Source organism: Etheostoma cragini, chromosome 13, assembly GCF_013103735.1.
Source record: "Etheostoma cragini isolate CJK2018 chromosome 13, CSU_Ecrag_1.0, whole genome shotgun sequence".
Lineage (NCBI taxonomy): Eukaryota > Metazoa > Chordata > Actinopteri > Perciformes > Percidae > Etheostoma > Etheostoma cragini.
In genome coordinates this window covers 14,806,280-14,833,447 of record NC_048419.1, presented here as the reverse complement: position 1 = coordinate 14,833,447, position 27,168 = coordinate 14,806,280, and the positions used below count along the sequence as shown (strand labels likewise).

The 27,168-nt window shown below is 39.6% G+C and overlaps 1 protein-coding gene across 1 annotated transcript in view; it reads left to right on the top strand.

Moving 5' to 3' along the window:
- Positions 1-27,168, top strand: part of nbeaa (neurobeachin a) — an 85,310-nt gene that overhangs the window by 29,788 nt on the left and 28,354 nt on the right. The window contains 15 exon segments of the mRNA XM_034890339.1: positions 654-754; positions 3,130-3,225; positions 3,472-3,593; positions 5,830-5,956; positions 7,295-7,414; positions 8,626-8,772; positions 13,660-13,857; positions 14,950-15,083; positions 15,694-15,802; positions 17,472-17,624; positions 19,500-19,668; positions 24,363-24,442; positions 24,789-24,851; positions 25,222-25,319; positions 25,934-26,026. Of these exon segments, the coding sequence (XP_034746230.1) occupies positions 654-754; positions 3,130-3,225; positions 3,472-3,593; positions 5,830-5,956; positions 7,295-7,414; positions 8,626-8,772; positions 13,660-13,857; positions 14,950-15,083; positions 15,694-15,802; positions 17,472-17,624; positions 19,500-19,668; positions 24,363-24,442; positions 24,789-24,851; positions 25,222-25,319; positions 25,934-26,026 (1,810 nt within the window).

The window sequence follows — 27,168 nt, the reverse complement described above, 5'->3', positions numbered from 1 at the left end:
TTCTGAAGGCAAAAGGGGGTCCAACCCGTTACTAGCATGGGGTACCTAATAAAGTGGCCGGTGAGTGTATTTCCCAATGTGTCAAACAATTCCTTTAAAGACATGGACACAAACTGGACATAAGACATTTGTTCAAGACCACCATCATAGTCTAACAGCAAGTATATGTCATTTTCCACAAGATAATTCATTTAATAATATCAGTATCTGGGAGTTTATTGATACATTTTATAGTAATAAATCAACATTGCTTAACAAGCATTGTGTATACAATATTGAAGCCTGAGAGTACTTATCACATTCTCAGTGTGTTTGGCCTCATATCCCTTTATGTATAAAGATCAGTATATACTAACGCAACAAGAATTTACATAGTGGTGTACACATTCAGGGTACTAAGTAATGCTGTGCACAACCACTCTGCTAGCGTGTCAAGGTTGAGTGTAGCTCTTGGAACTCCCTTTGAATTTTGACCGCACTCTGACTGATTAATGCTCATCAGTCAGTATACAAACTGTGTCTTATTAATGACCTCACCTTATTTGTTTAGAGGTGTCAGTAGAGGGCTGACTCACAAACACACTCTCACACACATATTCTGGTTGTTTGGGCTCTCTTGTGCTCATTAGCTGCCTCTATTCATGTGTTCTCAGACCTCCTGGTGGACATGCTGGGAGTCATGGCTAGTTACAGCATCACAGTCAAGGAGCTGAAGTTGCTCTTCAGTATGCTGAGGGGCGACAACGGCATCTGGGTAAGTTGGTGGACACTTCCAAGTGTTTTAGATTGTGTGTGTGCATCAGCAAGTGTTGTTATTGTTATGACCCCAGTAATATGTTTTTGCGTAAAAGACACATTCACATCCGTCAGTGATTTACAGGTACTACAACCAGGTAACAACCATTTAAAAAAGAATTTAAAAAAAAACATTAGAACATTGACACTATCACCTTCAATATAGTTTTCGTCATATTTTATATTGAAAAATTACTTTTGCTACTCCAAGAAGAAGGAGCTTAAATTCAATTAAATTGAAACCCCTTTGGCAGGCCCAGATGGTGACAGATGCATTAGAAAACTTGTTTATATCTCTAGCCTAGTTCCATTTCATGGTGGGATTTAGAAATATTTAGATAATCTCTAATTTCACAATGCCATATTTTACAGTTAAAGTTAAAGCAACATTTCCCTCAAGATTGTCTGATTGTTTCTAATATCAAATAGAGACTCAGGATTTCACACTGACTAATTGCTTACTAAAAAGTAGTATTCTACAATTAATAGTCAGGGTAGTTTCATTTTTTTATACTAGATTAATTTTACAGCATTAGCTTGTTTGTATGTCATTAACCTGGATGTCACTTAATGGTGCTGATAGACTCAAATAATAGAGGATTGTGTGTGTATCTGTGTGTGTGTCCATGTTTGGATTGATTTGCGAGTGTATGTCACGACAAGGGCAAATTAGCTTACGTTCAACATTTTTGTTTCTTGTAATCAACATTATTAATGCAACAAAGGTTTGAGGTTTTTTTGTTAGAGTGATGAAACCATGATGAAAATAACAATGACAGCCTCATCTGCTCAGTATGTTTTTTCTTTAGATGAGTCCCTTTGGGAAGGTTGGACTTTTTTCAACACCCTGACATATATTCACACACTATACAAACATGGTCTTCTATTATTACCAACCACTTATCTCTACAGGCATAAATGCATTGCTCAAGGGCTCCTTTTTTCTTCATCCCCGCTGTCTGACTTCTTCACCAGGTGAATGGAGATTCTAGCCTGGAAACCAGCCCAATCTGCCAGCTCATGTTTAATTTCCTATCGCAGATACATCTTGCCTCGCTCCCATTCAAACTGATTTCCAACAAACCCCATCCGTTCATCTCACACCTTGCCCCAACTTGTGGCAGTGCTTGTGCCATGTGTTGCTCAGAGCTATGTTTTTGTTGTTGTTCTAAATGGTTGTAGGTCTATTCATTTTTGTCCATAGGTATTTTGATCTGTGCCGTTCCTTGAAATTAGAAAAGTATCTGAGAGGTTCTAGACTAATACGCAATTGCGAAGTAATTGCAAATTAATAGTTAATAGTTGTGAATTATTAGTTACAAATTAGTTTTGAATTAATGCGCAAATGCAAATAAGTCTGGCATTGCCAGGTTATTCCAGTTGGCCACAATCTCCTTGTCTCTAACTTTCTCTTCCTGTTCACAGCCAGCCCAGAAACATTTCTTGTGTGTTGCCAAATAGGCATTTCCTTTGGTTGTGATTACTGTCAGTGGATATAGTCAAGATGTACTGTTTGATTAATACATTTTCTCTTTTGCCTAAATTATCCACACACTGTGGGGGGAAATGGGCCTTGCAGTTGCTGACCCATGCTGATTTAAAAACTACAATGCCAAGGACCTTAAATAGATTAATTCAGAAGTCGAGTGTTGGAAGTGCTAAGAACAAATTCCATTTAAAGTGCTACTTGTTGTCTTCATCTTAACTGTTCCCTGTAATTTGCTGTCACTAGGTTTAGCTGATGCTTTAAAACCAAACTCTGGCAATTTGGAATGGTTATTCTGGGCTAAAATCTCTCTTCTGCTAGCATCGCTCACTTGGTGGCTTAGCGAGGTGTACAAGCTGTGCGATGCCTTGGCAGCTGCTAGCGTCCACTAGCTAAATCAATACACCCCTGTCCCTTCTTGTCAATCGCCCCTCTACTCAGGCTTCAGGACAACCACAATCAACAACCCCTGGTCACTGATCAGTGGTCCACAGCAAGACCATCATCCATCCCATCGGCCCTCTCACTGTACTTCCTCTGTCTAATAACTCCCCCCACCCCATTCACGTTGCTCCTATTTCCCAGTCTTTTGCAATTTCTCCTTCACCAGCAGCCCTCTCCAGAGACTGGTCGATTAAGGGTTGCCATGGTATTGATGAGGTGTTGTTGGGGGAGGGCAGAGTTGATTGAAGAGTTATTGATTAAGTGGTGTTGTGGTAAAGATTTGACGTCACGTGTATTTTAATTTTTTTTCCTTTTAACAGAGTCTCCCCCCTGTGCCTCTGATAGTTGACAGCTGGCACAAAATAATGACAATCTCTCCTCTCCTCTCCTCTCCTCTCCTCCAGCCAAGACACGCTATCAAGCTCTTGTCAGTTTTGAACCAGATGCCTCAGAGACATGGTCCTGATACCTTCTTCAACTTTCCAGGACGCAGTGCAGCGGTGAGACTGCATAAATATACAAACACACACACCTGAGTATCATTATCAATAATGAGCCAAATTTATTCTTTGTGCACCCAAATTACTAAGGAGTCCTTCATGGCTTCGTTGCAGTCAGTCAGCACATTTTAATTGGTACTTTTCACCACCAGTGCAAGGAGTTCAATGGTGAAAATGAAGTTATGAGTGACAGAGTTGTATATTGATTGATATAAACATTGATCTAACGTGTGTTTCCTCCCCCAGGCCATAGCATTGCCGCCAATTGCAAAATGGCCTTACCAGAACGGATTCACTATCAACACTTGGTTCAGACAGGATCCACTCAACAACATCAATGTGGATAAAGACAAACCGTACCTCTATTGGTAAGTAGAACGTCATTCATATGGACTTCTACGTAATGATTATAAAATCCTTGGAATGGGAACTGGGACTGAAAGCATCTTCAAAACATCCACTCTCTAATACTTTGGCACTGTCAGCGTATATCTACTGGCCATGAATCTTTCATTTCTTTGCCTGTTTTGTTGACCTAGTGACATCACGTTGATATTTTTGCCAGCGCAGTTACAGGGGAATCAAAAACATCAACGGTAAACATCAGGTTTTTCTGTCAGTCCTTTAGGATCACAGATGAAGGGTTCTTTTGTAGTTCTCAATTTTCAGCCCTTAAACGGAGAAAATAAGATGCAGAAATAGCAACTTTTCTATTGACAGCTTTAAGAAATGCCTCTTTTGTTTCTTCCATCACTATTGATCCAAGAAAAGAAAAGCACACAGCTGAATAAAGCAAGTTGCCTAATGCCTGTTCCTTTTGGAAGTCAAAAGGCATTCTGTTTAAAGGTTGAACAAAGTAAGTGAAGTACACATAAAGGACGCAGTTTGAGGGTGAGTGCACTGTACTTAATCACAGTATGAGAAAGCACTCAATAGACTGCAGATTCTTCTTCAGGAAAATAATCTCCCACATTAGATGTCAATCGATCTTTAAGAGGGTTGCCATGATCAAAAGTCACAGAATCAGTAACATTTAACAAAAAACAAACTGCAGTTTTGTTGCATCTGCCAAAAATTATTTTCTCATTAAACAATTCCTAGTTTAACCTATTACTTGTCAAATTTAAAATAAACACTAAGAAAAGCAATAAATCCTAACATGTAAAAAACTTTATTAAGATAATATGTCGCTTGTATGTCTGATATATGGCTTAATCAATTAATCAATATCATTTTTCATTTACTTTGTGTGTGTGTGTGTGTGTGTGTGTGTGTGTGTGTGTGGCCAGCTGGTTTCACACCAATTGACTAAAGATCTGTTGGCCTCAGACAGAGAGAGCTGATCGTATACCTGAATGCACGTTGTGCAAGATGATGATTTTCTGAATCAACGTTGTCTTTAGATTTTTTCCGTAACTTCTTTCAGAACCATAACGTTCAGTATAATATGCAACAGAATTAATGAAGAGTTACTTTACTGACACATGAACATTTAAATCATCAGACTGAATGGCACAGACAGGAAGTTAATAAATAAACAGATAATGAAATAGTACCTAACTTTAAATGTCATGGCACTCCTTTACGAGTACGCTGCTGGGTGGATGCCTTGGCTCGTCATGCAGCTCCGGACCTCGCTGGCCTCGACGTTAGTTTTGTTACTGCAAGCTGTTAGCCACTATGAAGCTTCATTAGCTTTGACCTTTTATTAAATTAAACTCCGTTACTCTGCTGACTCTGTGACGCTAACCAGCGGTGTCCCCCCTCACAGAGACCAACTTTAATTAATTAAGAATAAAAAAGGTTTTACTAGAGAATTGGGGAGCTAGTCGTTAACAAGAAGGATCGTGCATCCATATATTTTCCGGATACCATGAGCTCTGATCAGGGAAAGTGTCAGGATGTAATCCTGTTGCCTTAGTAACCATTTGTCAAGGTGTCATGGTAAGTGCGGAGCGAGAGGGGGCCCCCCCTTCTCCTCTGGCCCAGGTCTTATCATTCTCTCCCAGATGCAGCTGCTACTCCAGATGCCTGTCTCATAGTGGCCTCCACAGCTGCATATAGGCTGTGATAACACACTGTGTGCTCTCCTAACGTGCACCAGTGATTCACTTCAGAGGGATTTATGCCTGCTTTCTGGCTCTGCTACGTGTGTAACCCTTCTGGGCCTATTTTAGAAGTGAAATGTGTCTTGTTGGTTTTGTGAAGAAGCATATCTGCGAGACTTGGAGGTTACCAGTGTGGGAAGAGAAATATGATTGGAGGGTGAAGGAGATTAGTAGTGTTTTTCCAGGAACCTGTGATCCGGGACCCCTGATGTTGCTGCGAAGAAAATCCTGAAAAAAAATGAAATCCTTCCTTTGATGTAGCTGACCTTTTGCAGTTATAGTGGAACACAAATATTATATTATTTACAATACAGCTGGTCTGACAGATGAAACCAGACAACACAGTTGAAAGTATTTTTCACTCAAATCTAATTATATGTAATGATGAGCATGTAATTTAGTTACACAGAAGATCATTCATTGAGAAGTAACATTATCAGTTTTAATAAAAGAGTTGATAACAAACTGACATGAGTGTAACCCTGTTTGATTTCAGTTTTCGCACCAGTAAAGGAATAGGTTACTCCGCTCATTTTGTGGGAAACTGCCTCATCGTGACATCACTGAAGTCAAAAGGAAAAGGCTTTCAACACTGTGTGAAGTATGATTTCCAACCCCGCAAGGTAAGAAAACACACACCGAACAAATCACACAACTGAATAATTTTAGTGCAAAACTTAGTAACAATGTGCCACTTGTTAGATGTGACAGCATCAGGAGTGTGTTGCTGCTCTCATCTTCTATCTATACTTCTACTCACTCGGACTCGGAGTGTTGATGAGTATAGATAAGGTCTGTCAATTAAGACCTGCACACTGCCCCTCTTACGCGCTGTCAGCATTCTGCTACTGCCACTGCACACACACATACACACACACACACCACATAAACACACACATTCACTTGATGAGATAGTCTTCTGCAGTATTTGCTGACCTAGTAGAATCGCTGCACTGCCTAACAAAGTTCCCAGTGGTTCCATTTGATCAATTTATAAGTCACCATGTCTCACAGCATTTTGTCCATGGTGTGCGCGTGTGTGTGTGTGTGTGTGTGTGTGTGTGTGTGTTTGTGTGTGTGTGTGCTTGCAATTCATGTGCTATTGTCCACTCCTAAGCTATGCATACACCAGCAAAAAATCTAGCTCCCCCCACCACACTCTTCCCCCTCATTCAACCTTCTCTCCAGGGAACCAATGTGTATTGTCACCAGGGAAGATGCTTTCTTTTCAAGACACAACCATACGTACACTTATACACATCCACACTATTAATGGTATATTAAGGTGAGCAAAATGGATGGCTTCGGAAAAGAGTTCTGGTAAAAGAGTGAGGTTGACACATTGTAACCTTCCGTGTTGGCTAACGTTCTTATAGAGAGCTAATGCTGTTAGAGAAAGCGTTCTCAGTATTGCAAAGACATTTTGACCAGGCAAGACATCTTTTTACAAACACACTAACACTAGTACTAAAAAAATCTAAAATAAATCATTGCACAACAAGAGGCTTGTATCAAAACTTCCTAAATGTTCGTTTTAATTGAAAAACAAGTGCAAAGGTGCAAACAACACATGTCAGTAGTCTAGTCAACATAATGAATTTGGCCACAGTGCAACACACAAAATAATATCCAAAATAATTAGTATTGACACTGGATGGCAGGCAGGGGCAACACCTTTCAAACACACAAGGCTAAAAAATACATGGGGACAACATTTAAAAACACATTAAAAAGGAAAATAAAAGCAATTAAAAAACAGCACTGTTTACGTCAAGAACATCAGAAAGGCCTCAATCAACAGAGTTCTGAAGAGAAACTCCCACTTCTACTATTCAAATATAAAAGCCTAAAGGATAACAAAGAAAGGTAACTTACTCATTCTTTAATTTGGTGTGTTGTTGCATATTAATATGGTATAGTTTGTTTCATCTTATTTCTTTCTGAATACGTGTATTTTTCAGTGGTACATGATCAGCATCGTCCACATCTACAACCGTTGGAGGAACTCCGAGATCCGTTGCTATGTCAACGGTCAACTGGTCTCATACGGTGATATGGCCTGGCACGTCAACACCAATGATGTAAGATATTGGCTTATTACAGAGGCATTGTGTTGTTATGTGTTGCATTTACAATTTTTTTTGACAAACAACACACTTAAGGACGAAGGTGGTGCATGGTCAGTTATGATTATTGAGTTTATTTTTCAACTGCTTCTGGTTAATAAAAACTCTTAAACCAATTTGACAGATCTTTGCTAAAAACTACATGTTGAGGAGAAGTTTACTCCAAAATAAGGGCTTCTGTATCAGCCTCAGAATTCCGGTGTTGGTCTGGCTCGACACTTCCCTCATATTGTGATTCTGGCAAACATTTGAGGTTTGCCCTCTGCATTCGTCAGCTGGGGCAGAGTTGCCCTTGGGCCCCGTTCCAGCACAGCTCGTCCATACTCCAACTTCCAACTTCTCCATTTAGCAGGGGACAGGTAGCCTGACCTCTCAGTAGCAGAAGAGCCTTCATTACACTTCTTCACGGTTGGCTCTTGACATTGCTGCAATTACCAAGGGCTGGTGTTATTTTCTGTAACATATTCCTTGGCCTTGGGGTAAATGTCTTAGAGTTCACGCAGCTCACCGAAAGACTCGTAAGAAAAAAAAAAACATCTAGAACACAAGTGAAAGATCAGGTCTGAAAATGGGTTGATGCTATCAGGTTTGTATTGTCCTGAAGGCTGAAGATAAAACTTATTTCAGCACCGCGAAGAAGCATGGGAGCAAAGATCTCATTGTGATAAAGGGTATCAGGGATGGAGTAGATGAAAGGCAGTGGACAGAAATAATGCTATAGCAGGTGATGGCAAAGTTGAAACAGAGCGATAAGAAACGTTCATCTGCTTTTTCACCATCCACTGTGTTCATCACAGTGCAGATAACTTATGACCAGATATTGAAAATTAGAAACATCTTGAGACATCTTCAAATGTAAAGATCAGCAAACTTTAAACATTTCTTCTCTAAGGTGATGGTTAATGTGTCCTGAAACTGAAAAGAACACAATCTAGAAGAGAGAGGTATGGCTGGTGAGCCTGTTGTTTAAAAGTTCAACAGAGCTAGAATTTGTTAAGTTTTGAACAATTACGGTGATCTTCTTCTTCCAAATAACCCTAAATAGTGAATCATGTTAAATCATGTCAGCTCCTTGGGTTCCAAATGTCAATGCTCCGAATGATTATTTAAAATTTCTGATATGTTAGCTAATGTTCTCTTTTGTCCTATTCTACCTTTTGTTTCAGAGCTATGACAAGTGTTTCCTGGGTTCATCAGAGACAGCGGATGCTAACAGAGTGTTTTGTGGTCAGCTCGGAGCCATTTACGTATTCAGTGAAGCTCTCAACCCAGCTCAGATCTTTGCCATTCACCAACTTGGCCCAGGATATAAGGTGAGACAGGGCCCAAGCACAACCTTATCACTCACCGTACTGTATATTTTCTGTACGCTTTACTGCGCATCAATGTCAGGCACCGTTTGGCTGGAAGAGTATCCTGGCAACCTGAGGATTTTATTGTCACTGTTATCTAATGCTGTCTTTCCCTGTTCATGTTGTCAGCTAGAAGTTGTTGAGGCCATCAATCATTCTTGGGCTGTCAATAACAGAAATAGCCGGTGTATTGGTGCCAGCGTGGCTTTGTGGTTGGTAGGCTGAGGTTTTTGTTGTCAGTCGGTCTTGCATTGCCAGACTTTCCTCCACATAACTGCGGAGGAGGGTCTGGCTAGTCCACAAAGCATTCCGTGATGAGAGAAAAATGTGTTCTGGTTTCTTGGCATTTCTTTAAACCAATCACAAACGTCTTGGGCGCCACTAAGCTCCGCACGGAGCCACTGTGCCGCTGCAAAATACCCTCGGGAGGGAACTTGTTTTGGTGGAACATGTGTACATTCAAAAGTTGTTTTAGTCGTGCAACAGAAAACTCAGATTGGACAGATAGTCTAGCTAGCTGTCTGGAATTACCCTGCCCATCAACAATGTGTGTGTGTATGTGTGTGTGTGTGTGTATATATATATATATATATATATATATATATATATATATATATATATATATATATATATATATATGCCAATCAAACTAAAATTCCTTTTTTTTTCAAATTAATTGAGTTACTCAACAATCTTTCCTTGTATCCCTTGGCAACTGGTAGTGAATGTACCCCGTGTGGTATAAGTACCCCTGGTTGGGAATCACCGGACTAGAATTTACTAGTAGATTTAGAAATAGTCTTCTTTTTTAGGATTAATCTACTTTGCAACACTTTAAATTATCTTAAAAAACATGTGTTAAATGTAAGGACCCTTTTTACACAATAATACAGAGAGAAATTTGGTGTAGAAGAGGCAGAGCTAATTAGTATGTAAATCATAGCATACTGTAACCTTGATGCAACATATTTTTATTGTCCGGATCTAAGCTTTTGACAGGGGAGCTGGATGTTTGTCATTTTGATTAATTCTGCTTCTGTCAGCTAGTACATCGCTGCTATCAGTGTTTATTTCTAATTCTCTTTCAGAAGGGGCATATATTCCAAATTCTCAACAGTAGATCATAATGTGGTGTAGCAGAAAGACATGTTCTGAGTGAGGGGTGTAGCTGCAATTAGAAGCAAATTCATTCATTGGCTACCTAGATTTGACTGTCCACACTCACTTGTAATGCATCCCTGCAAATGAACAAAGTGACTATATAAAGTACACGATAAGTACATGAAGCAAAGAGAGATGAGAAATTACAAATTGATGTTTGGAAATTACAATTTGGAAGTAGACAAGGGGGGGATTTTGCATTTAAACTCAAAGTCTAGACACAGAACTCTGCATTCTTGTTGTTTTTAAAAAAATATTTAAATAAAGCTTTACAATGTAGGGTGTTGGGCACTAACATCTTTAGAAATCACCATCTCTGCCTTTTGGCCTGACTATCAGAGAAAGCTGAGATGTTGCAATGTATTTCCAGCTGTCTGCTTCTTGTTTTGGCAGACTTGCACGCCTCAGGCCGCTTACAGCTTGTTTATGAAGGTGTCCAAAGCTGTCAAGGTTTCCGCAACATGAGACTGCACGGGTATAAGGCTGATGATGTGGTCACACTGATAGAGAAACATATTGAAAACGTGCAGAGTACACACATATTGCATGAGGTAGAGCATAGATTATCCACTCTCTCTCTCTCTCAAATTCTCTCTGAAGAATGTTATAGAGTAGGAGTCCTCTCATGTTCCTCCTAATGATTGCATGCTTGGAGTTTGCAGTTTCTCGGCCATGAATACTGATTCCACTCTGCCACAGCCCACAGTTTCCTGGGGCTGATCAGTCAGATGATTGCCTCTCTGCATGGCGCAGAATGGGCTTCTCAGATGCCCAGAAGAGACCATTAAATGGCTCAGCTGTTTCAAGGCCGCAGGCCTCGGTGCTGCTATTGTAATGATGAGTGTGCAGGTTTTTTGGTGGGCTAAAGGAGAGAGCCAGTGGGACTCAGCTTCTGTCACTTTCCTGTCTTAATGCGAATATAGGCTGGTCCGTGTTCTCATGACTTCACGCTGATGAGGATGTGTGTGTGTGTGTGTGTGTGTGTGTGTCTGTGTGTGTGTGTGTGTGTGTGTGTGTGTGTATATATATATATATATATATATATATATATATATATATATGACAAGCTGCTTCTGGAGTATTACCTAATCGGTGAGAAGGAGAACTGTATCTATATATGCTGTACAGTATATCATGTTCGTAGCTGTATGTAGTCTTATCCACTGTCAGTGTTACTGTTCAGTAATGAGGAGCAAAAAGCAGACAGACACTTTGCTCGCTCTGCTAAACAAGCCTTCAGCACAGTGAGGGTGTTCAAGATCTTTTCGCTCGACGCGGCACATGATGACCGACACGCTGTGTGCATGAATGTCTGTATGTGTGCTCAGTTCAGCACTCTTCCATGCTCTCATAATGACAGAAGATGGTGGACTATATCATCTTGTTTTTCCTGTGTATGTGTGTGTGTGTGTGTGTGTGTGCGTGTGTGTGTGTCCTGTCACTCACATGTTGTTGCGTGTGTTGCTGGTTGCACTCTTCATCAGGAGTCCAGATGTCCTCATTGCGGGGCATTGCCAACAATCTGGCTACAACGTAATTAATGGACTGTGTCAGTCTTCTGGATACCTGCATTGTATGTCTCTGTGTGTGTTCTTGCGTGCACAGGTGTGTGTATTTTTCAAGTTTTTTATAGTATTATTGAAAGCCTTTTTGTTTTGTGCATTTCAATAAACTTTATGGGGATCATTCCAAGAAAACAGACTTGTACATGGCTCAGTTTGGTACTGAATGACATGTGTCCTCAGCACAGAATATCTGAAAGTTGGCATCAAATGCCTTGCCAGAGTTGTTTACTTATTCTTTGATCAATTTTAGATTTTATTTAGGCAAAGTTCTCAGATGGCTGTTTGGTATCATTACTGAATCTCAAAGTTTGCAATCGGTTTTGTTTTCAGTTTTGAAACAATTCAAATGATACCCAAGATTTGCGTGTGTGCGTGTGCGCGTGCCTGTGTGTGCTGTTATCACTGCAGGAGCCTTTGTCGTATCTGCAGGCGTAGGTGAGGGAGACATATGTGTTTTGAGTGCAGCTATAAATGTAAAAATTCACACTTAATTCTTGCGTGATTCTGCTGCTGGTGCTACGTGTCGCATGCCTCGGTACATCCTTTAAAGAGTCAGCAAAGCTCTTTTATGTTTTCACCTACCTGCCTTCATCGTTTAGCACAGCAGCATTTTACATATAGACACACACACACACACACACACACACAAAGACACACACAAACAGACACACAAACACACACACACACACTTCAAAGGGCACCACAATAAATAGGCTTACACTGCAAAAAATGTCCATCTTAATAAATAAATAAATTTCTAATTCAGACAATTTGTTTTGTGTAGAGGGCCCACTAACCTTCAAAATAAACCACAGAGCAATTTGTTTGTGTTTGTGATTGATTATCCTTTCACATGGCTCCAGAATTCTTGATTACTTTTAATAAATAAGCTATTTTAACACAGCTATTTAATAGATAGGCTTTTTAACGGCGGTCATCAGCTCTTTTATTTCACTAAAGTAATATGTTCTAAAGTCACAGTCCTACCATGTAATTACCCTTAATTACTCTTGGAAATAATGTTTTGCTGGCAAGAATGTGTGTTTTAGCGTATGTGAAAAATGTACTCCAGATTATAGCTTTGTTTAAGGATCTTTTGGTGTCACAATAGATCCTGATAATTGTAAGGAAGGAGAACAGAGCTCGGAAACAGATTTATTTTCAGTCCCTGGACCGAGATAAGGATGTTACAATGTGGAGGGGCTTGATTGTGCAATGCACTCTTTGCTTCAGTGTGAAATGTTGTGCTGCATGGTGAAAAATGCTCAGAGCGCATTTTCCACAGCAGACCTCAGATGAAAGGTTTAGAACAAGACGGGCCTGCAGGTCTGTGAGCAGCCTGGGGCATTCCTGTGCAGTCAGGCTGAGCAAGGCACCTGGGGACCCTGCCGCCCCTTTCCTGGAGTTGCTGCAAAGGGTGGCAGAGCAACTCGCTAGCCTTTCATCTGCGGGGCTTCATGTGTGTATCAGCATTGCTGCAGGACACATGGACCCACAGACCTGTGCACACAAAAAGATATAGACACAGTTTTACCCACTAAGTGCAGCCTACACTTCCCACAATATCCGCGTGCACTAAATAAATTGGATTAATATTTTTTCTAAGCAAAGGAGACAACATTCCATGCAATTCTTTATAGTTTCCACATGCCAAATGTGCCAGGCTGATATCAGTATTACTGTATGAGGAACTAATATCCCCTCAAGGATGTACATTACAAGGAAAATAGTTGAATTAAGATATTTCAGATTTCAATAAGATGAAGACTAATGGAAAAGGTTATAGTTGGTGTTAGGTGCAGGACAAATATAATGTAATATGCAGAAATTGAATAACACAAATGTGTCAGTAGACTACAAAGAGAGGAGATAAACTTTGAGCTTTTTCCTCTCTCCCACATATCCGGTGGCCATTTCCATCTCCTATTCTGGGCTAATTGAATTAGTTCCCGGGTTAGCACTGTGTTCATTAATGCTGTGTTGTTCACACACGGCCCAGGCTGCAATTAAGCCGACTCCATTTTGGGTTGAACACACATACACACACTCTTCTGTCAATAGTCTCTCAGATTCCAAGTTTTACTTACACAACTTTTCACATCTTCTTTCTCCATCACTGTAGAGCACTTTCAAGTTCAAGTCAGAGAGTGACATCCACCTGGCCGAGCATCACAAGCAGGTGCTGTACGATGGCAAGCTGGCCAACTCCATCTCCTTCACCTACAACGCCAAGGCAACTGATGCCCAGCTCTGCCTGGAGTCGTCGCCGAGGGAAAACGCCTCCATCTTCGTCCATTCTCCACATGCACTCATGCTACAGGTCAGTCCAGCTGGATTCTTCTGAGTGGCTGCTCATCACTAGCCTGGTTACAGATCCCTGAATCACTGCCACATTTCTTGAGTTTGGCAGCAATTCATATATGAATGATTGATTTGAAATGAAATGGCAGTTCAGTCTGATTATCAGGCTGGTTTGTCACAGGCTGACTCACACTCCTGTATCACAGAAGTACAATACAGATGTAAGTTAAAACCGAAAATACCTTCACCTTGTGAAAGACAACTGTCACCATGCCCTGCAGTAAATATCAATGTTTTGAAGTTCACAATTTTTAACTTTAGTTGGGACTCTCCCTCCTGGTATTTAACCAAATCTTTTGAGGGTATTGCTTGTAATTGTATTTCAGCACGTATCCTGTATTCAACACTCGTTGCTGATAGTGGATCTTCTTTGTATCTCAACTTGAGTCCTAAGAATTTCCTCCTTTGCTCATCGTGCAAAAAATGCACAGCAATTGAAGCAGCGAATACTGTAATTCCCAATTACACAGGCAGCAAGTGAGTCTCATTGTATTCTAGCTTGATAGTTTCATTAGTTGGTAGAGGTCATCTCCAGTTCAGTGAGTTAAGACCGCATAAGACAGGTTACAGAATTAAAGAGGTGCCATGTACCATGTATGACAATTTAGAGAATTTTGAGTTTTGGCATAATTAATTCATTTTCACATTATTAATTTTTTTCTTGATGGTCTTTATTGCACTACAGGATCATCGATTAAAATTAAAATAGGTGTGAATCAGGATGTGTGAAAGGAAGCTAATGGAGAATAGACTAAGAACCACATATATAACCACCATTGTCACATCAGGGCTATCAGTTGTATTTCTGACAAATAAGTGCTCAACAAAATATTCTGGGGTTCAAATCCCATATTATGAGCTTTAATTATCATTTAAAATTGTTGTAATACTGTAATTGAGACATGCTGTAGATGTTCTACATTAAGTCTGATATTACTGTAGATGTTGGCAGTGAGTGAGTGTGTGATTTTATCTTTTGTGTACATGCAGTACAGTACAATACAGTATACATAGTCTTTCTCAGCACTCACAGTCAATTTCTGTCCCACAGGATGTGAAGGCCATTGTTACCCACTCCATCCATAGTGCCATCCACTCTATAGGAGGCATCCAGGTCCTGTTCCCTCTTTTTGCACAGTTGGACTACAAACAACTCAATGACAGCAGTGTGGACACCACAGTCTGGTGAGTGGTCTACATATAGACAGTATAATGATTTCTAGTAGAGTAAATGAGCTAACACAGTTACTGGTTTAATGTGCCACATCTACTGCGGCTGATCCTGAAATGAACCAAGAAACCAACGAGGCTAAAGAAGTGACAAAGGAGACTACGAGCAACATTATATAATGATGAATCTTCTACTGTATGTGTAAGAATTGGCTTCCATCTAAAAGATCAACCTTACAATTACGCTGCAGGCTAGAAATAACCGATTTTAGAGAGTAGGGCATGTAAGTGTGAAAGGAAGAAAGAATTATGTGGTTTTCCCTGAAGCAATGGCTGCTTTTAGAAACTCAGAGTGTCCGCGTTCTTCTCACTCCAAGATCGTTCTGATACCAGTCCATCACATGAGCTTTAATGCAGTTACACATCAGGCAGCATCTCCACATCATGTTAGCTGCATCCAAGAATTGTCAAATGAAGAAGATGATTGTGGGTATGGGCAAATATGTGAAGCAAATATGGAGTGGACTCTTTACTCACATGATACTCGTTAAAGAACATGTAGAAACCCTTCAATGATTTCCATGTAGTATTACTAAAATATTTACGCACAATGTGAATGTTGCAGTGCCACTCTGCTGGCGTTCCTGGTGGAGCTGTTGAAGAGCTCCGTGGCGATGCAGGAGCAAATGTTGGGAGGAAAGGGCTTTCTGGTGATTGGATACCTGCTTGAGAAGGTCAGTTAAAGGCCTCAACTGTAAAGAGTTTGTGTTACATGTCATATTTATTTCTTGTTGGGTGAATAAGAAAAGTAGCCTTGATTTTTACCATGACCTCCACTCAGTTTTCTAGGCTTATAAGACCTTCGCTTTTATTCTGTAATGCATTATGTTTTGATTGCCCGTGTGTATCTGCTGTACACCAAGTTGCCAGTTTATTAGGTACACTCGGATGTTTCTATTATTTTGTCCAAGCCATTTACATCCGGGAATTAGGCTAAATAACAGAAACATCTCTCTGTAGGATGTATTACAGTTCAACAGCACCACAAACGGCATCCTTCAAAATTAATACAAGTTGAATCAAAAACAGAACACTACAACCTTTATGAAGAAGGATTTCTTACAGGACTGTTGTACTTCAATATTCTCAACTAGATGTACCTAAAAAACAAGCAACTGAGTGCTGAGTTTATGAATTTTACATGCACATCATTTTTAACAAATATATGTTTATTAATTTACTCTTGTTTCTTTTAGCTGCAACAGGAACTAACAGTTTGCCACTTGTGCAAAAAGACAGATCACATGACTTACAATACAGACTGGTGTTAATTAACAACTTGACACCTTTGACAACGGTTAGGCAACATAGGCACCATTTAACCAGGGTTACACTGGCTATACTGTAGGCTTACAGCCTCTCCTGACACGATCATTTAAAGGTCCAGTGTGTAACGTTTTTAGTTCTTCATTATCAAAATCAATGTTGCCCGTTCCCAAACTTGTCCTTTTCTGTGAACCACCACCATCAATTCCAAGTATTCCCATTGCCTTGAGATTTAACATTTTCTATTTGCATGAACTGGGGTAGAAGCTCCATATTCATGCGCCATCTTGAAATACGTTAGCCGTTAAGGGACATACAGGGTATACTGCTCTGCTTTTCTCATTTTGGCCGTCACAAGATAAACTCACAGGTGCTGCTATTACTGCTAATGCATCACTTCCCGGCCCCGGCAAGTTTAAAGGAGGTAACGTGGAGGACCACACGTATTCAAAATCAAAATTTCAGGTACAGGGATCTTCTTCTTTGCCCAGAAAAATAAAAAGGATATTTAAAAGAGCAAATGACCGACTTTTTTAAGCGTGAAAGCTGCCATAGCTGTAATAGGTACTCGAAACTACGTAGCGCAAGAGAGTTAATTGTGATAAATGATCTCCACGCTAGATGGGAGAAATTCCTACACATTGGACCTTTAAAGAAAACCTATATCATTTAGATTAAATAAAACTAAAAAATAATTAAATAAATGTAAAGCTATTTGTAGATTTTTACTAATCTGAAAAATGTTCTCACTTTCAAATTTGCACTTTCAGTCACAGCTGATTTTTGTGTTTTTTTTGTCTGTGCTGAACCCTTTCTCATCTACTTTGTCATCCGTGTCAATAAAATATCAATCGGTAACCATTTTAACTGTGCATCTACTGTACTGTATGGATGCAGTTATCTTTTGTAACAATTTAAATTATATTTCTTGGTGCTCTATTTGTAGCATCTTGCCCAGAACCCAATGTATATTTAACATTACTGTATGAAGAATCTGTTTTAGGTTAGAGTTTAAGGGGTTTGCATGACAATTCAGTCTGGTTAAATCCCAGTTCATATTTCCTTTCTTTTGTCCAGTCGTCACGAGTCCATATCACCAGGGCAGTACTTGAACAGTTCTTGTCCTTCGCAAAGTATCTGGATGGTTTACCTCATGGAGCGCCTCTTCTCAAACAGCTCTGTGACCATGTCCTTTTCAACTCTGCCATCTGGATACATACCCCTGCCAAGGTCTGTTTATTTGTGTGCATCTATGGAATGTGTGTGTGTGTTTATATGACCTTGCTGCAACAAAAAGAAAACAGATAATGGTGGCCTGAATAAGAAAACTAATACGGTGAACGACACAGACTCAGACAGAGACAACATGAAAAAGGTGTATAGTGCTCAGGAGGATTTTTCTGAATGCAAGGACAATTCAAACAAGCAATATAAAACAAAGAGGAAGAAGGGACTAACTTCTTAGTGGGGCTATCTTAGCACCCATTGCCCTTTAGAATGATATAACAAAGGAGGTAGCAGGACACAGGGAGGAGCTGGCACATCACGCAAGGAAAGGACAGAACAGGCAAACAAAGAAAACAAAGAGGGAAAGTGACATTTGAAAAGACCCCAGGATAGAAGACAGATGTGTAGATCCTTTTTTCCCTCTCACTCTGAACTAGATGTGAGTGTTTCTGGCATTCTCGCGGGGCCAGTCAGCTCCTGACTCCATTTTTTTTCAGAACTTCCTGACTCCCCGTCTTCCTCCCTCCGACCCTGAAACGTGATTGGCTCATGGTTACAGTAGTATCACTCTTCAGGGCATGCTGGAGTTCAGACAGAATCCGAGTGAACAGTTGCTGCAGCTCTGTAGAATAAGGAGGGCGTCAAAGTCAGAATCCAACATATCAACGTTGGACGCATCGAAACAGTCTGAAGTGGCTGAACTATGTGATTGCCTATTAGGTTTTTACCTTCAATTAAGTTCAATTGAAGACAGAAAATGACAATGACTTGGTACTAAACATTACCACAATTTAGCAGGGTCATAATAAGAACAACACAAATATAATAAATGTACTAAGCAGCAACAGACACATACAAAGTTATTTAATCCTTTAATCTTAGTAACGCCTTACCATTCTTGTCTTCAGCTGAGCTTTCTTATTTTCCACTTCTCAGGGTATTATCATTACCTTCATTAATGGCACACATATCCTAGGTCATATTCAGGATAGGAAACACTTAAAGACATCACATCAGAACCTCATCTCATAACGACTTCCATGCTTGTACTGATTAAATGTTCTTCACCAAGCACTTAAGGTAAACATCATTTATTGAGAGATAGAGAAATGTTTGTTACAAGATATTTTTGCAGCAGTCTCGCCCAAACTATTGTGCTATGATCAAAGATTTTTAGGCTTTCCTGCAGCCGAACCTGTTCTAAAAGGCGCCAGAAAAACACCTCAGCTCAATGTGTGAAAAGCAATGTAATGAAGGCCATTTAAGCCAGCCGAGCGCGCTCTCCATTCAAGGTGAGCTGTGATGTGGTATGGCAGGCCGTGGCACTCCGCTAATTTCATCCGCTTAACTAGAGCTGCCTCGTTAAGGCTGGTCCTTAGCATTGTGGTCACTGTAATGAGCTCACAGAGTTGTGAACATTCAGCAGACTCCAATCTGTATGAACGATGGATAGGATTGGTTAGAAGAATATTAAGAGAGGGAACAAGAGAACTTAAGGAGAAAGGGAAGGAGAATAGGAGCAAATAAGCTAGTGGAGAGTGCCCTCCTAAATGTTAGCGGTACGTACAAAACTCCTCAGATTCTTGACTGCTTCAGGCACAGAAACATCAAAAATAACACGAAGCAGAAAACGTTCAGCGCTTTTGCTGAAAGGAAGATTCCTTTCATTCCCCTGTGTCTGTCTTTTCACAAAAAAATGCCTTTTGATTGAATACCAGAAACACACACAGATAATTTGTCTTTGCTCAGCAGGTGTCAACAGTTTGTACAGGATCGCTGACTTTTGTGTGTGTTTGTGTTTGTGTCTGTCTGTGTGTGTCTGTGCATGCATGCATGCGTGCCTATGTGTATTGTATAAATGGATGGGTGTGTAATCAGGTCCAGCTATCCCTCTACACATATCTGTCATCGGAGTTCATTGGCACCGCAACCATCTACACTACCATCCGCCGTGTCGGCACCGTCCTGCAGCTGATGCATACGCTAAAGTACTACTACTGGGCCATCAACCCGCTGGAGTGCAGTGGAATCACCCCCAAAGGTCTTGGTAAGTTCACACCTGCACCTGCAATGACATCCTCACTGTAAGAAGAAAGCTAAAAAAAGAGATAGCTGATAAGTCTTTTACGCTTCTAATAAACACCACTAGAGATTAAAAGACACTGAACTATTCCTGAACTGTTGACTACACAATATACACAACAATAACACAATATTTCATTATGTAAATTGATCGTTACTTTATGAACTCAACAGATATTTAACAAATTCTGGTTAATGCTGGAATGATAGTAATGTAGAGATGCTTTATTTGCATCTTATATTATTATTATATTATTAAATAATAATAAAAATAGTTGTGCTTTATGTGGTTGATGTTTGGAGGGTGATGGCATGTGGCCAAGTCCCTCATCAGAATCTGGAAAATAGGTAGCCAGTCGCCTACCGACTCTCATTGAGAATATTTGAGCAAGGCATTTATCTATTCACATAGTGGTAATGTCGATCTCTGACACGCATTGAAAACATATTTAAATGATCCATCTGTACGTCAGTTTGTCCATCTTCAATCGTTGGTCTTCAATGGTTGTCTTGTGTGAGTTCACAAGGGGCAGGTATGTCTCATTACAGGGCATATCACACAAAGACACAACACGTTCACTGTCATCACTCCTGTGTGCAATTTAAGGTGTCATTAGCTCAAACCAAACGCTTGTCAGGTGGTTGAACTGCTTTTGAAGCCCCCTTCCCCCTACACCTTTCTGACATCAGAATTGAGCAGACTGTATCCGACAAGCATGCAGCGATTTGCCAGGTATGTCGAGGTGCGAAATTAAGCAGGGTTTCAACTTCCACAGCAAACATAGTTACATGTAGAAAATAAAATTAGCCTTTAATTATATGTGGTTGATGGAGATTAGATTTTTAAGATGAGTCACTGTGCTGAAGAGGTTTTAAATTTGTCAAATCAGTTTTAGCTTACCGCTGAAAACAACACCCTGAAGACCTTAAGTCAATATTCAATGAGACCTAAATAGCTAACTGATTGTTTAATGGCTTTGCAAATTTGCGAAGCACATTATATAATGCCAGGTCAAATAATTACAGCTTCCTTAAATTGCATTAAATACAGATGGCTATTTGATCATGTTTTCAAAATGGAGATACACAACAACCACTCCTATAACCTTGCACAAAAATGTTGTTGCACTATTTATAGATATTTTACACTGATGTTTTTTTACCTTGCTTTTATGATCTTACCTGTAGCACTTTGAGATTTGTTTAAATGTAAAGTGTATTAAAAATAAAATGTATTATTATTATTATTATTATTACTCTCTGGTGCAAGCAAGGCTGAGCAGCTTCCTATTGCACATGTTTCTGCACGTTTGAGAGTGAATAATTGCAGGACATTTTTATTTTATTTTTTAATCTTAAGAAAAACAGTATTGCCTGTAGAACAGAAATCTGTTATTTTTATTATTATAACATAACATTATGTTGGGGCTCCTGTGAATGCGGTGTATTTGTAAACAAAACTATAAAAGATTTATCCATATTTGAAAAAGCAGTGCACACATCAAATTGTCGTATTCCAAAAACAGCAACAAAGTAAATTTTATATTTTCACAGTCTTTGTAATTCAGCGGTGTTAATGCACCCACTGTTGCCACACACCAAAGCTTCAGAAAGGTCGGAGCAGACCTTTCACTCTAATCAACCTCCTTTTAGCCGGGGACCCTCTACTGGCTATGAGTACGTATCCTATGTTGCCATGGCAACAGACGGGTTTGATTGACAGATCCAAGGGAGCTTTTTGAATTTCTAATCAAGTGGCTGCTGGTTTCTTTTCTGTTTGGCAATATTGCTGTTTGACTGCTGGGATTCAGCCCCATAAAGAACCACTGATAACAGTAGCAATTAGCCTCAGGCACGTACTAATGGTCTTTATGGCTAAATCATGTGCTAGTTTGCTAGTGGTTTGGAAGTCCGTATATGTGTGTACGTGCCTTTACTGTAAGAGTGTGATACTCATTGATGGAATTAATTTGCATAGTAATGGGCAGATATTTTGAACCTACAATGAGCTTCGTGGATAGAAATGTATTTAACCATACTTCAGTCTGAAGTAATAAGGGTAAATCTTTTCAGTTTTAGTTTTTGTATTAGTGTATTCTTACACTGCACCTGTTTTTAATGATTTGAAACCCTTCTGAGAAATACATACTCTTCCAGCTTTCCTCGTGTACAACACATTTGGTGTTTAAAAATTACTTTTTGAACCACGAAAGGAGAGCGTGTACTGTACCTAAAAAGTTTTTTATTTGCGCAGTATAGCTTTAAGTGAAACAAGAATAAGGATGAAACAAATAAATGACATATAAGTACTTTTATTTATGTTTGTTTTATTCTGCCAACCTCAGTAATACCATTATTTTAATGTATTTTGTTTTACTTTTTTATTGTATGCCCTGTAATGTATTGTTACAGGATTTTAACTGGTGTTAAATCTGATACTAAATATCAGACGTGTCCTTAAGTAATTTTGAGCACACACAGACTGAATGCAGTTGAAATAACAACTCTTAAATGATTAGACTAAAACAAATTGCAGAAATGATTTATATTTATAGATCAAATCCACTTGTGTGTGTAGTTGTTGCAAGGATTCCAAAGTCAAAACAAACAAACACACACACACACACACACACACACACACACACACACACACACACACACACACACACATACATCTCTTTTAGTGACTTTCATTATTAACGTTCACTACAAAAAAAACTCTGACACCTCACAGATTGTTATTATCTGGCAGAACAAAACAGTTTTTTCACAATAACTGGATACAATGTTGAGTCATATTAGGATAAAAGGAGCACAAGAAGAAAATTAATTTCAAAGAATAAATGACGATAATTAAAGCTGCGCCAGAGAATTAGTTTAGATGAATATAAGCCTTGCTCAAATCCTCTTAAGAGACCTTTACAATGGAAGTTGCACTCGCACACGTTTACGTGGTGCATCTACGTTTGACATAGAGCTGCTGGGTAACCATGATGGATGGAGAGTGTCACAATTCCATAAACATGTACCAGCTTGACAGATAATGATGACGAATCACAGGGGAGTGCTTGGCTGTCATGTTTTGGCTTTGTGTAGAGCAGGTGAACAGATGAAAACAAAACAAACTCCTATGATTCAAGGACAGCAGAGGATGACAAAATTATGATGGGAGAAGCTTTGTATTTTCCTTTGACACCCATGGTCTTTTTTTGTTTCTCTTGACTTGCTCTGGCTAAGCTGCTATGGGTCAGATATTGGTTTAAATGTTCTAAGAGGACGAGGTGCATTTTATAGCGCTTACAATAAACACTGTTTGCTCTTGCATTACAAGTTGTAGTTGTCCCTTAGTAGCTCACATAGAATAAGGTAAATCCCAAACATCCTGACACAGCAAAGTGTGCTGTGGACAAAGCACATAATAAGGACATCATACATGCTTATTGTTGCTTTTTAAACTTAACAACCCTCTGTTGAGAATGTAGAATGCTGATGAGAACAGGTAGCTTGTGAGGTTTATTTTGTACTGACTGTTTGTTAATGACACCTGTAGAAGAGAAGTTGAAGTAGATGGAGAATGAGTAGGGAAGTCCACTTTATCTTGCTGCAGGTGACACTGGGACCATTACAGGGAAAAATGTCCTTATTTCTAAAGATTGAGTCTCATATCATTCTTGCTTTGGTCTAAATGTATGCATCTTTTCTATTTGGCACCATGTTCTATTAGTAAGTTATCTGGCAGCAGTTTTGAGCCGATTCATCACAGCCCTAAGCTTCTAGTGTATCTGGCGCACACATTAAACACCTCAAAAATGAATTAAATTCAGTTACAACAATAAAAAATGCAATGCCAACATCTGAGTTGTCGGTTTTCCTCTTTTCAAAAGGGCTACTGAGCCATCGTTTCAGAGGTGAAAGGAAACCTTTGCTGAAGCTAAATGCAGCCACATTTCAGAATGATCAAACACAACTGTTGAAAACACATTTACTGAACCTGGTGGCTATTTGTGGCTCTTAAAGCGCATGAATAAAGTTCATGGAGGCCTGTGGCAGTTATGTATCACGGCAAAACTGAGCTAAATGCTTCAAGAATAGCAAAGATGTCAGACCCTTTAGAAAGAAGCAATTACATCAGACCCACATGAGGAAATGCTTGTGTAATGCGTCAGATGCTTTTCTGTTTTTTACTTGATTATTTCTTTGTAGCCCACCACGGCAAACTGCTGATGGAGTGCCAGAGCTTTAAAGTAGATACAGGGGATTACACTGCTGGTTTGTTTTGGATCATTTGGTCGTCAATCACATAAATTGCCAAGTATTTGCTGTAATCATTTAGATTAGTACAACTATGAAATATCCAGATTGCCACATTGCTTCTGGATTTAATTACCTGATTTAGGGTTCTATCGTATATAGAACACATTTGTGTTTGTGTGTGTGTGTGTGTGTGTGTGTGTGTGTGTGTGTGTGTGTGCGCGTGTGTGTGCGTGCACTTGTGTTAACATGTTTTTCTCTGCTCTTCAGGATTACTAATAAAACCTGATATCAGTACAGAGTAGAGCTCAGTAAGACAGAGCGACAGACTTATTTAGTTGATCATGATTGTGCAAAAAAATTAATTTTTAACAAGAAATTATTCTTTTGTTTGGTTGATTTTTTTAGATGGACCACGGCCATCCCAAAAGGAGATCATCTCGCTCAGAGCCTTCATGCTTCTCTTCCTCAAGCAGCTCATACTAAAGGTACAGTAAGTGGTATCTTCATCACATAGTTTAAGTTGCAAGAAATCACTTTTTTCCATTATGTCCTCTGTTGTTTTTCATCCCCCCCGGGGGCCGTGGGCTTAATCTAAAATGTGTGTGTGTGTGTGGAGAATCGCATTATAGATCAGCAGCCTGAATGAAGCACTGTGTTTGCTTGTATTGATTTGTTCCTGTATTTATGTCTGTGTGAAGTTGTTGCTGCCTAACGGTCAAAATGCATCAACCAGGAGTAGAATGACAAAGTCATCTGAGGTTAAGAAAATGCAAAAACACCTGAAGATCACGAATGATTTGTTTTAAAGATGCCGTGTCTGTTTTTTCACAGGACCGGGGCGTGAAGGAGGACGAGCTGCAAAGCATTCTCAACTACCTATTGACCATGCATGAGGTAAATGCTAATTTCTGCCAAAGAGACACTGTCAGAGAGGGCCAAAGAGTGAGACACAGAAAGTGAGAGCGTTGAGTGGAGCTTGTGGCAAAATGTGCATTACAATTTGTGGGCCTCTTAAGAGTGTGAGTCAGCTTCAGGGCTGTGACAGCATTAAAAACGGCACAACAATGGACTGAACAGAATGTGCTCTTCTGTAACAATTGTATCTATTCTTGCTCTGAAATACCACCTGTTCCTCCAAAATGACCCCTCATTGTCCACTACTACACCTCTCTATTTGTCCTCTTAACCTTCCAGTTGTCTTTCCCTTTGGGCTTCCTCTTCCTTCGTTTTTCACCTGTTCATCTTCACTTTCCTTTCTCTGCAGGATGAGAATATCCACGACGTGCTCCAACTGTTGGTGGCTCTTATGTCTGAACACCCAGCATCTATGATCCCTGCATTTGACCAGAGAAATGGAATAAGGTGAATGCTACACATAGACACACACACACACACACACACACACACACACACACACACACACACACACACACACACACACACACACACACACACACACACACACACACACACACACACACCACTTAAATCTTGTAGCAACTTAAGTAATTTACAAATCCAGCAGTGAAGATTTTAAAAGCATATGATTATATGATTTGTCCAATGAGCAAAAACTTCAGTTGTGTGCAGCAACCATATCCTAAATGCTTTACTACATGGTTAAGCTATTGTTTTTATGTTCAGTTACAATACAGATGTAACAAATACGAAGTGTAGCTTCAGCCAGGTAGCATGATTTCTAAAAGAAAGTCCAAAGAGAGTCAAAATGTGCTGCTAAGTCCTCTAAAGCACAACTACACATTGATGTGTTTTTGGTTGCTATGGTAAATCTCCCGTTGCCGCAGAGCTAGTCAGCAAACTGTGTGTATGTGTGTCCCCTTTTTTCACTTTCATGTCCTCTGAGCACAGTCAGCACGTGTTGCTAACTTGGATGGAGGAGGATGTTTACTAAGTGTAAGGTATTATAATTCCTTCATTGACATGTAATCAGTGTGGTTGGGTTTGACATGTTACAGGGTGATCTGCAAGCTTCTGGCCTCTAAGAGCGAAAGTATCCGCGTCCAAGCCCTCAAAGTCCTGGGCTACTTCCTCAAGCACCTTGGTCACAAGTCAGTACCTTTTTACATCTCTGTGCTTTCTGTCTGGTATATACTGTGGTGTTTGGTGCTCAGTAAATGGTGATTCACTGAAATACTTAAATATTTTCTTATGTCACTGCATCTTATCATACTGCATCACTGTTGTTAGATTGAGAGGCCTAACACAGAGTGTGAGAAAACGCGGAGCCTCCAGTGAGCCTTAGAAGGGCTGTTTGTTTTTGTACGTAAACATAATGTCCTCATCATCAAGTCCAGGCGGAATAATCATTCTGACAGTGTGCACTGGCAGGGAGGTGGAACCTTGATGAGCAGCAATGAATGCTGGGGATTTATTCATCCCATGTGACATACAAGCCTCTCCCTGCACAACATGGGAGCAGGCTGCCAAGCTGCACCTGAACACAGCACCTTTAGTGCCCCACCTACCAAACATCTGCTCCAACCAAACATCCTGTAGGGCTACCTCTTTTAAGTTTACATGTCAACACTGTTATATTTATCCAGGAGGAAATTTAGTGATATTTTACCCTTTTGAAAGACATTTTATAAATTAATTGAACACAACCTATTTTTGGGGGATTTACCAATAATCTGATGATTTATCGTCTTTAAAAAACTGGATAAAAATGTGATTTTCTGCTATAACCAGGATTTCAGAGCCATTGAAATGTTTTAATTTATTGTTGATCTCATAGATTAAAAATAACCCAATTCAGATTATATTCGGGAATTGTTGTATTTCTGTAAAATTATAAAGTGTGGTCTAAGATCTACTTTATCTGCAAAGTGTCCTGAGATAACTTCTGTTATGATTGGACAATACACTACTACATACAATTTTAAAATGTTGTTGAACTATTCAGGGTTTCTAAACTGTAATTTCAGAGTCAATGTTATATCTAATAAACAACTGTTTTAGATATTTTCTGCATTGTTGCTGTTGATGTTGTTTCTTAATTAAACTAACAATATACTGTATTACCCATCTGATTGAAAGCAGTGACTCTGTATCACAGCGGCATCACGTTGACCAAGATTCATAGACATAATGTATTTATTTCTGTGTAAAGGATGCCATCGTGCCCTCAGTTTAATAGCTTCTGTTCTATTTGGGACTGTATGTCTATATTTCAGTGTAATGTAATTATTCT